The following is an 11020-nucleotide window of genomic DNA, read 5'->3' on the forward strand; positions in this document are numbered from 1 at the left end:
TATTTAAATATGTTTCTTTGTATATACTCTTTTTTATCGATGTGCATTTCAAAAGTGAAATAATATTAAATCTATAATTATAGACAAAAAATGTCTTCTTTTGATAGGTTATAGACAACAAACTTTACTAGTGTAGTTAGTCTAGTTATGGGATAACTGAGTATAAAAATAAAAATGATATACAGTCGTTCAGTCTCATTACGAATAGAAAGCGCAACTAAAATACTTTTAACAAATATGTTGGTTTCATGGATTTTAAATCACTCAATTTTCAAGGACGAAAAAATACCGAAATGTTACATTCCGCTGACGGTCACACTGCTGTTAACATGCGCCTAACAGCACAGTTTCTGAAAATGCCATGGAAATTGTCAACTTTACAGGTGTGGCAACGCTCGAGGCAATAGGGCAGCCATTTTTTTCACGCTTTGTAAAAAGTTTTTTTAAAAGCCGTGGAATCCGCAGAAAAGTCAACAAAATTGCGCTTGACCAGTGTCAAACGATCGTGTGGACCAACCAAAGTATGCAAAACTAAAGATTGTGTGTGCGCGCCGTGAGTGAACCGAACAATCGAACATGGAAACAGTGGTTGCCTTTAACAATGAGGTAAGCTATAGAGCATTTTGCAATGAGGTGAGTTATAGAGCCGGCGTGGTTATACAATTCCTGCTCAAAGTCGGGATTGGGATTAGGACTAGGTGGGCAGGAAAACACTAGAGATCCTCCCGGGGGCGCAGGAAGAGCCCCGAAATTTTCTCCCGACCAGGGTTGCTTTCTCGCGAGCACCCGATAACGATAACCCCAGATGTCCCAGCAAACCCGTAGAAACTTCATATGTGTACCCTGTACTAACTCCTTCCGTCTTGCAGCTCTCCGGACTCTATGACAGCCGGCCGCCCATTTCCAAGGCCAAGATGGCCGCCATCACCAAGTCGGCGATGCGGGCCATCAAGCTGTACAAGCACGTCGTCCAGAGCGTGGAGAAGTTCATCCTGAAGTGCAAGCCGGAGTACAAGGTGCCCGGCCTGTACGTGATCGACTCGATAGTGCGCCAGTCGCGGCACCAGTACGGCATGGACAAGGATCTGTTCGCTCCGCGCTTTCAGCGCAACCTCACGGAGACCTTCGCCAACTTGTTTCGCTGCGCTCCGGAGGACAAGAGCCGCATTATCCGTGTGCTGAACCTGTGGCAGAAGAACAACGTCTTCAAGTCGGAGGTGATCCAACCGATCTTTGACCTGGCGGACCCCAACCATCCGATCTATCACCAGATGCCGCCGGTGGGCGTTGGTGGTGGACAGGGTGGCGGAAATGGTCCCGGTCCCAGCAGCAGCGGAGCTCTCAGCCTGGCGGACATATCCAGTGGACCCAACGGACTCAACAGCTCCGCCATGGAGCTCAGCATGAACAGCTCCGTGGGCGAGGATAAGATGGGCGGGGCCATGCCCGACTTGTCGGTGAGTTAAGCTCCTGGTGCAGGCTTTTAGGATTATTTGGTTTTGGACTATGGCTAACTAACCCACCATCTACCATTCTGCTGCATTTACATTTCTCTGTCTCTCATGTCTTGCCCACTAACCACACTATTCGCACCTCACCACTCGCTAGCTGGGCCACGAGAAGTTTAGCGGTGGCAGCAGCAGCTCGAAGCGCCACTACTCGGAGCAGCACTACTCCAAGCGCCAGTCGGGGGCATCGAGCTCGTCCAAGTCCAGCAAGTCGCATCATCATAAGCGGGAGTACGTCAAGAGCTCGCACGACCTTGACTACCAGGTGCGGGAGATCATCGAGGACGAGGATGACGGCATGCAGATGATGGCCGATGACCACCACTGCATGGGCGACGACTCACCGCCGACTTCATCCAAGCTGTTAGACGTATGGCGAGCCCCATTTAACCCTTCATTTAGATATTTTTGGTTTAGTTTTAGTCGCTTTAGTTTTCGTTTATTGCTAGCTACTCTTGGTTGAACCGATTTAATTAAATATCCTTGACCGACTCTTGCAGGACAACAACATCAAGCAGCTGCTGAATGATCCCAATGTGCTGCGGCAACTGCAGACGATTCAGAACTTCCACAAGTTTAAGCAGCAGGAGGAGAACCAGAAGCATCGCTATCCGGATGAGGCACTGCAGCAGCATTTCCAGAACGTAATGAAGGTACATTTCTCTTAATTTACATGGTTACCCCTGTTGTCATAACAATATACTTTCAGGGAAATGCTGGTATGCCGCCGGGCATGGGAATGGGCATGGGCATGGGCATGAACATCAACATGAACGACAGCATGGACCTCAACAAGGATGTCGAGTTTATATCGGAGCAACAGACCATTGAGGTATAACTTTCAACTATTCCTATCTATCTTAATTCCTGGGGACTTGTGTGTATGCTTTTCACTGCGGCCATGTTGTCATTGCTGGTTAAAAGCATAAACATATTAGATTGTAATCGGTAGATGCCATTTGCCTTGTGCTGACGTGAAGTTAAACCGGTTAATGTGCCCAAAATGTTGTTATAACCGATAGAGTATCGGCGTGTTCGAGTCCAACTAAGTTGAAACGGGGTGGTTTTAAACTATATACTTAATACCTATCATCATATACTATAAAACACGCAATCCGTTTTTAGGGATTGCTTTAACTAACTTTATTTTGTGAAAAATAAGACGCCTTTGGGCAATCCCTTAACCAGTTTCTAGAATCAATATGAACGTCCCTAACGATTGCCAATATTTAAATAAGTAAATGAAAATTTAAATTGTAAAAAAAATATATTAAAGAGAAGCCAAAGGTAAGGTTTTAAATGCCACGTAATGTCCGGCGGAACAACCCGGTACCCGATGCTATAACAACGTTTGGTAAGTTCCTAATATGTAAATCAAAATGTTGCTCGAAAACGCAAAATGCCAACTAGTCCGAAAGAACTATAAGAATCACCAAAGTCTAAAGCGAAACAGAACCACACGTCAACACACGCCAAAGAATGCAGTTTATTCAGTCTATAATATCGTTTTTCCCCCACTGTGGCTAGCCACTTATCCATTTCCCAATCCCAATCCCGTTTCCTTTCCATACCTCAACCACCAGCCATCCCGGACCCAATCAATTTTTATGCTTACCAAAATGTTAACGTTTTTATCACGTATCACTTCTCTCAAATTTCTTGCCAACACTCCCGTCTCCGATAGGTGATCAACCTGGATGGAGCCGATTCACGCAGTCCGACGCCTGACCGCGATCGCTACAAGCGTAGCCGCCGGAGTAGTCGCACCCGCTCGAGATCTCCCCGTGGACGTGGAGCTGGAGGTGCCGGAGGAGGAGGAGCCGGCAACGACCGACGGCGACGCAGCTCTCGCTCCCGATCGCGCAGCCGATCACCTCGCTCCAGCCGTCGTCGAGGATCGCGAGACCGGGAGCGCATGGACCGGAACAACCGGGACAAGGAGAGGGATCGCGAGCACGAGCGAGAGCGACGCAAGAAGGGATTACCGGACATCAGAAAGGAGCACCTCAGTGGTAACTATGAAGCACCAATCGAAAAATGGGTCTCAAAAGGCTCTGAAAATGAAGCTCTTTGAGATCCGTTTTTATCGATCGTTTTTAATTTTAATTTTTTTTTTTTTTACTAATTTAAAAGACTTTTTTTCTCTGCAGCTCCTTGTCTCTGTTGACGTGTGTGTGTGTTTTGCTTTAGTGGTTCTTGATCATAGTATCGGGAACATCTTTTTAACTCCCCTCACTATAAAAATATGCGTTTTCGAGCAATCTATTTGGGACTATTCCCGATTTACATACTTAAACATAAGGAGTACCTATTATACAGATCTAAGTTAAAGGTTTTTTGCCGTAGAATTCAAGTTTTTAATTCCAAAACTATTATTTAAATAATGTCAATTGAAAAGTGAAAAAATCGGATGAAATTTGAAAAAGCATTTATGAAAGTGATAAAAAGCTGATTAATTATTATGAAAAGAAATTAGTTAAAAACCTGAAAAAAGATAAGAGAATGACATAAGCATTATACTTCATTATAACATCAATCTAAATGAAAATTTTCATTCGAAAAATTCCAGTCGTAAAATTGGTCATATGTATGTTTTTTTTATGGTGCCTTAATACACAAAGTTTTGCGAGAGATAAATATTATTTTTATTTAAGAACCAAGTATGGTTCATTCTAAAAAAGTTGTTATTAACATTAAATAATATACAATTTCTAGATAAATATTACTTTATCATTATATCGGCGAGACCCACAGAGTTTTTTCGATTTCTCAGAGAGTAGATAAATGTTAGGACAGGGTTACATAATGGTTTTCGGAAGAAAACAGCAATATAGGCCAATTTAGATAGGACTACAAAATAACCAATCAGGTTGACATTTTAACTGGTGACAAAGGTCATCGGAATTGCACAATGTACTTTGTTTAAATTTCAAAAAAAAAAAAAGAGCGTTTTTAAATAAGCCTTTCCAAAAAAAAAGAAAAAACACTTTCAATTCGAGTTGTAGATATAACTAAACGTATAGAGTATTTTGGATTTCACGTAGTTATACTTCGTTTAAAGGTTGGCTAAACGATATATAGACCATTTTCAAGTTAAACATATGTACAAAACAACCAGTCTATCAATTTAAGAGTAGAGTTTTTAGGAACCCAAAAATATATTCCACTTTTAATTACTTTTAAATTCAACTGATCGAATTGTCAAACAGATGCCTGCCTGTTACATTCTAATTAGTGTGTCAAGATATGTATTTATAGTACAACAAGATTATAATTGGCACGCACACCTTCAACAAGGCAAACGAGCTTGTAACACGTTTATTTATTAAATCCTAATGTCGTGTTCAATTATTTTTGACTTTCAGTGTGCAGCACTACATTGTGGGTGGGCCACCTGTCCAAGCTTGTTTACCAGGAGGAGCTGTCTGACACCTTCGGCGAGTATGGCGACATAGTGAGCATCGACCAGATTGTGCCGCGCGGATGCGCCTTCATTGTAATGAATCGGCGGCAGGACGCCCACAAGGCCATGCAAGCGCTGAAAAACCACAAACTGCAGGGACGCGCCATCACCATCTCGTGGGCGGCCGGCAAGGGTGTGAAAAGCAAGGAGTGGAAGGACTTCTGGGATCTAGAGCTGGGTGTAACCTACATTCCTTGGTCCAAACTTAGTGCGGATACGGACTTTGACGCCCTGGAGGAGGGTGGCATGTTTGACGAGGACACCATGCCCATCCAAATGAAGCAGAAGATCAACCAAGCAAAGAATGCCAGCAAGGACAATAAGGGTCCATCTGCTGCGGAGGCAGCTGTTGCGCCGGGGGTTAGTGTTCCGCCACCAGGTCTGATCTTTGGCATCGATACGACCCAACCGCCGCCGGTTGGGCCAGTCGGCCCGGTGGGCCCACCACCTGGTCCTGGAGCACCACCTCCTCCGGGACTATTGGGCATGGTTAGGGGACAATTTCCTATGGCCCCGCCCATGGGCATTAATATGCCGCCGCCCATGATGATGCCGCCAACAAATATGCCGCCACCAATGATGATGCCAACGACCAATATGCCTCCTCCGATGATGATGCCACCGGCCATGATGCCGCCTGTCTTTCCAGGTAGCTATAAATCTCCTACAACTGATCTTGAAACTTATTTCCATTATTCTGCAGGCCTCGGGGGACCCCCGCATCCTATGGGCTTGCCACCCGGAGCTCCGTTCCCACCACCTGGAGCCGTGCCACCGCCCATGCCCAGCGGAGGCCAGTCGTCGGCCAATAGTGGCAACGTGAGCGATGATCAAATGGATATTGAGATGGATTTGGAGGATGCCCCACCTCCACCGCCGCAGCCGCAAGCTAACTTTAACCCGTCGCCCAACAATGTTGAGCTGTCACCAGCGACCTTGTCTAACGAGATGTTCCAGCAACGGGACAGAGAGCGAGACCGGGAGAGGGATCGCTCTCGGGGACCGGGAAGTTCGCGTTGGGGCGGACGAGATGACGTCGTCGAAGCGGCAGAACGTTGGCGCGCCGAAAATGGTGGCGGCGGAGGTGGTCCAGGACCTGGCCCTGCACCTGGACCTGGACCAAATGCTGCCTTCAACGAGGCACGAGCGCGACTCAACCTAAATCCTATTGATCACGGAATGCCAAGGCCGGACTTTATGGGTAAGTAAAGATAGGAAGGAATAAACTGTTCTGGAAACTAAACTACCATTGCCTTGCAGATTTTGACAGTCGCGGTGGACCACCGGGTGGACCTCGGGGAATGGGTCCACGTGGAAACCACAACGGCGGCCCTGGAGGCGACTTTTTCCCGCCCAACATGAATCATAATCGATTCAACCAGCCCACCAGCCTGATGCAGATGCGCATCCCACCACCGGCCTCCTTTAACCAGCGTATGGGCGGACCACCTGGTAATGGTGGCAATGGCGGTGGGCCCATGTTCATGCGGAACCAAGGAGGAGGAGGTGGTGGTGGACCAGGAGGTGGGGGACCCAACGGCGGCCCAGGTGGACGACAGCAGGGACCAGGTGAGAAACGAGGATTGAGATGGAATTTTAATTCTAAAATGAGAAGACATGGCAGGCATTTCTATTGAATATTTTGAACCAAATTAATTTGTTAACAAGTGTACAAAAATGTTGAATGTTGAATATTGAATTAAACTAGTATTGAATAAAGTTTAATTAGCTTAGAGTAAAGAAACTGCAAAAGACGAATTAAAAACCAAATCTAAAAAAAATATGAAGAAATCAAGTTGCACATAACAAAATATTAAAAGTTTTAACTTAAAACTAAAAAGTTCAGTTCTAGATACGGTATAAAGAAGTACATTTTTATTACACAACATGTTTAATTTTCTCCCTTTCACAATACAGTCTGGTTCGGCATAATAATGCTTTGTTAATTACAGGTTTCTTTAATCCTCGGAATCCCTTCAACGACAACCAACGCGGACGTGGTGGCCAAGGCGGTGGCGGAGGCCGTGGCATGGGCGGTGGTGGCCCTGGCGGACGCGGACGTTGGAGCGACGATGAAGACGAGGGCGGAAACAACTTTAAGCGGCGTGGCGGTCCTGGTGGGCCTGGCGGTAATCGATTCCGTGGCGATCGCGGAGGCGAAATGGTGGACGATCGTCGCGGTAACAATCCGAGAGGCGGTCGCGGAGGACCGCGCGAAGATCGGGAACGTCCAGGCTTTGGAAACAGACGCGGCTCACGAGACGACAGCAATCGTCATTCAATAAGCTCCACGGACGATGGCAGCAAGCCGACTCCGGAGCCTGAGTCCCGGCCGAAAAATGTTGGAGCGGCATTAGCAAACACCAACACGGGAGCGCCCCCTGCGAACACTAGGGTGGACACCGAGGAGGACTGGGATCAGGAGCTTCAGGACTACGAGGCGAGAATGGAGGCCCAGAAGCCTGGTGTAAACGCATCTCAGTCCGCGAACAGTCCGCCACAGGATAAGGTTCCTGCGGAGAACCAAAACTTTGCCAAGCCAGCTGACGTGTCGAGCGATTCCTCGGTTCAGAAATCCCAAACGGATGCTTCAGCCGCCTGCACGCCCCTGTATGACGAGCTGCCACCGCCAGCGGTTACCCAGGCCCAAGCTCAGCCCTCGAGGGAAGCTTCTCCGCCCCGTCCGGAGCCGCAAGTCATTCACACAGAGGCTGCGCCCAAAGAGGAATCGGTTCCAGCGCCGGCTGCTGTACTCCAAACGGAGGCTCCATCTGCGGAGGAACCCAAAACACAAGCTGCTTCCGCCGATGTCGCAAGCGAAGCCGATGCATAGGCGACAGACAGATCAACAAGGAAACAAACGCATCTTTGAGCAAATTCAAGAGAAACTGTAATTTATGATTTTTCCTTACCAAGTAACTTAAGTGTAACTCCATACATGCAAAAATTTTACCATTTTTAACCTGAGATTACGCAGCATTTGTTGACTAAAGTGGGGCGGTCGCTTTTAAAATCAGATTCAGTTCACTTCGCGTAATTTAACTTATCGTACAATAGGAACCACAACTACCAAGGACTACGTGGAGCAACAGATACACACAGATATAGCAAATAATTAGCAAAGAATACGGATTGTATGGACAGGAAATTGACAGGGGAGCTTGTGTGGAAGAAGAAGCCCAATCATAAACAAATCAGCAATCGCAAAACTTGAAATGTTTATTATTTTGTTATGTATTTAGTTTTAAGAGTATATTTAAAACTCAGATTGTTTCTAATGCGCAGATTCTAGGTACACGCATAATAATGTACAATTCAAATATACCTATATTATCAAATACTATAAAATAAAAATTGAAAAATATCACTCGCATGTGTATTTTAACGGCGCGTTAAACTTATGCTTTGCAAAAGGATTTATAGCAATGAAATTTAAATTATATTTTTTTTGTTATGATCCAAAAGATTTTTTAAATTAACTTACAGCTAATTAAAGATGACATTTATTTTGGAAAACAAACAAAATAAAAATGAAACCTGTTGACCCCGACGTGATTTGAACACGCAACCTTCCGATCTGGAGTCGGACGCGCTACCGTTGCGCCACGGAGTCTACGAACAACTGTTCGACCAATGTTCCACTGTACCCCCGATGTACAGTGCACAATGGGCCAGTGTATTTGAATTTTACTTAATTAAGATTATTTCTAAAAGATTGTGTAAGACCCCAAAAAAAAATTATGTTGCATCGGCCGGGAATCGAACCCGGGCCGCCCGCGTGGCAGGCGAGCATTCTACCACTGAACCACCGATGCTTTTGAAATTTGCAGAACCATTTTTTTACAGTTTCTACTGGAGCCAGGGCCCATGATCTTCTAACACTGCGTTTACTTATCACCACTTTTCCGTTCTCTAATTTTTTAAAATTAAACTACACTGATCTTAGGTATGGTATGATCGACGATCAGTCGCTACGATGCATAGGAAAACAATCTTTTATTTAAGATATCTAAAATTGCATAACAAGTTCGACGAATGTTTAAACATTGGGAAGAGCCGAAGATCTCTTCCACCCAAGATCTTTTGACAATCCAATTGTCTATGATATTAAGAGATTTTTCTTTTACTGGTTTTATTATCTGGTGTATATGCCCTTAGTTAGATTGTGTTTTGTGGTGTTTGTAGTAATATTTAATAAATGCGTCAGAACATTATGAATGTATAGCTCAGGTCAAAATTAATTGCGTACATCAATGCAACCATCTTTGGTAGAAATGATTTCTGTAGTGCTTTTGACATTTCAACTGGCATTCATAGAATAATGCGTAAAACTAGAAGTTCATATTTGCAGTTTTGTCTAATACAGTCCTTAAAACCAAGAAAGATATCAATGTTCACCTGAGCAACAGCAAAACTTTTCCTTGCGTTAAAAAATGGTTCAGACTGGACATCTCTTTATATAAATCGAGGTATAAAACGTGTTTTCCGATGCTCGGCGTGTAAAAAAGTAAGTTGCATCGGCCGGGAATCGAACCCGGGCCGCCCGCGTGGCAGGCGAGCATTCTACCACTGAACCACCGATGCTGTTGAAAACCTGAGAACCATTCTGCTTGAGGGTCTACTAGACTAAGCTCTAACGATCTTCACTTATTTTTCGTTAGCTTATCACAACTAGTTCTCTAGCAGTGGCGGATCCAGAGACGATTCTTGGGGGGGGGAAATTGAACTTATTCTTCGATTTGGGGTTCAAACTTATTATTGCGAGAGAAATACAGTACAAATTATAAAACAAAAATTATCCATCCCAATTTTTAGGTAAACAAAGTGGTTACAGAGAATATTTGCAGAGAATATTTTTCTAGCAAACAAGTAAAATTTTCAGGTTCTGTGGTTCCAAGGGGGGGGGGGGGGGGGGGTGAATTTCCCTAATTTCCCCCCCCGTGGATCCGCCACTGTCTCTAGTGATGTTTAATTAAAAGTTTAATCGACACCTTTCTATGTGTATGATTTTATATATTTCGTCCATTCGTCACAATACATTAAGCCATTCGATCATTTTAAAGTACAAAAAGTTTGCCGTTCCCCTCGAAATTGAGAGAGATCGTTTATTATATTAAATTTCGACAAGCAATAAAAAAATATTCGGAAACGGGCCAATATGTCCCTTGGAAATTCCTTACAATTAATAAAAAAAAACAATACAAGTGAAAAAATTGGTTGCATCGGCCGGGAATCGAACCCGGGCCGCCCGCGTGGCAGGCGAGCATTCTACCACTGAACCACCGATGCTGTTGAGTTATTTGGTACCGTTATAATTCGGGTTTTACTGAAGTCTTGATCCTGTGATCTTTCGCTTATAAGGGATATTCCACACCCCTCCCCGCATCTGACTCCGTGGCGCAACGGTAGCGCGTCCGACTCCAGATCGGAAGGTTGCGTGTTCAAATCACGTCGGGGTCAATGTGATATTTTTTTTAGTTTTTTTATAACTGTTTTTTTCTATAAGTTTAAATGAAACGGATCGGTAGACAACTACGGTTTGGAAACCCGCTCGTGTCAACGCAAACCGAATTTCTAAACCAAACGATGTTTTCCTTTTGCTTGGTTTATTTTAGGACATGGCTGACAGTCGATTATCGAATAAAAACCTTGTGCATTCAAAATCCGGCAAAACCACGAAAATAATTAAATAATATTAAGTTTAAAGTGTTTTTTTTTTGAAGCTCTCTTTTTGAATCGAAGGATTTTTTCAGATTGCCATCTCCGCGACACGATTTCAAAAGTTCAATACTCTTCATTCTATAGTTAGTTACAAAAGAATTGGTTCCTTGAGGTTGATGTGTTGTTTTTCACTTATTTTTGCTAATTTTTTGTTTGAAGTATATTTTTAATGCTATAGTCTAATTTTACATTTCTTAAACATTTTACACGAAAACCTTAGTTTACATGCACATTTTCTACAAGGCAATTCCACCAATTAGAGAAGCTCTACAAATATTACCTTATTATCCCAGGGAAGATATTCAAGCCTACACATGTTGTTTAAAAA

At 44.2% G+C, this 11020-nt stretch overlaps 1 protein-coding gene and 5 non-coding genes across 8 annotated transcripts; 2 read left to right on the forward strand and 4 right to left on the reverse strand.

Moving 5' to 3' along the window:
* The first annotated feature begins 392 nt into the window (after positions 1-392).
* On the forward strand, positions 393-8338 carry LOC119549922 (SR-related and CTD-associated factor 4). Of its 3 annotated transcripts, XM_037858252.1 has the most exons (10): positions 393-606; positions 870-1457; positions 1609-1878; positions 2009-2161; positions 2218-2340; positions 3193-3520; positions 4874-5620; positions 5675-6172; positions 6232-6540; positions 6924-8338. In XM_037858252.1, the coding sequence occupies exons 1-10, from the start codon at positions 577-579 to the stop codon at positions 7802-7804; spliced, it is 3927 nt and encodes a 1308-aa protein (XP_037714180.1). In that variant the 5' UTR covers positions 393-576; the 3' UTR covers positions 7805-8338. The 3 variants fall into 3 exon arrangements, with proteins under 3 accessions (XP_037714180.1, XP_037714181.1, XP_037714182.1); XM_037858253.1 differs by lacking the exon at positions 1609-1878; XM_037858254.1 differs by lacking the exons at positions 3193-3520; positions 5675-6172; positions 6232-6540; positions 6924-8338 and having other exon boundaries at positions 4874-5099.
* A 174-nt stretch (positions 8339-8512) lies between these two features.
* Positions 8513-8584, reverse strand: Trnaw-cca. The gene has a single exon. It is a non-coding gene; the product is annotated as a tRNA-Trp (tRNA).
* A 131-nt stretch (positions 8585-8715) lies between these two features.
* Positions 8716-8786, reverse strand: Trnag-gcc. Its single transcript has one exon. It is a non-coding gene; the product is annotated as a tRNA-Gly (tRNA).
* A 698-nt stretch (positions 8787-9484) lies between these two features.
* Positions 9485-9555, reverse strand: Trnag-gcc. Its single transcript has one exon. It is a non-coding gene; the product is annotated as a tRNA-Gly (tRNA).
* A 634-nt stretch (positions 9556-10189) lies between these two features.
* Trnag-gcc lies at positions 10190-10260 on the reverse strand. Its single transcript has one exon. It is a non-coding gene; the product is annotated as a tRNA-Gly (tRNA).
* Positions 10261-10359: 99 nt separating this feature from the next.
* Trnaw-cca lies at positions 10360-10431 on the forward strand. Its single transcript has one exon. It is a non-coding gene; the product is annotated as a tRNA-Trp (tRNA).
* Positions 10432-11020: the final 589 nt, after the last annotated feature.

Source organism: Drosophila subpulchrella, chromosome 2R (assembly GCF_014743375.2).
Source record: "Drosophila subpulchrella strain 33 F10 #4 breed RU33 chromosome 2R, RU_Dsub_v1.1 Primary Assembly, whole genome shotgun sequence".
Classification (NCBI taxonomy): Eukaryota; Metazoa; Arthropoda; class Insecta; order Diptera; family Drosophilidae; genus Drosophila; species Drosophila subpulchrella.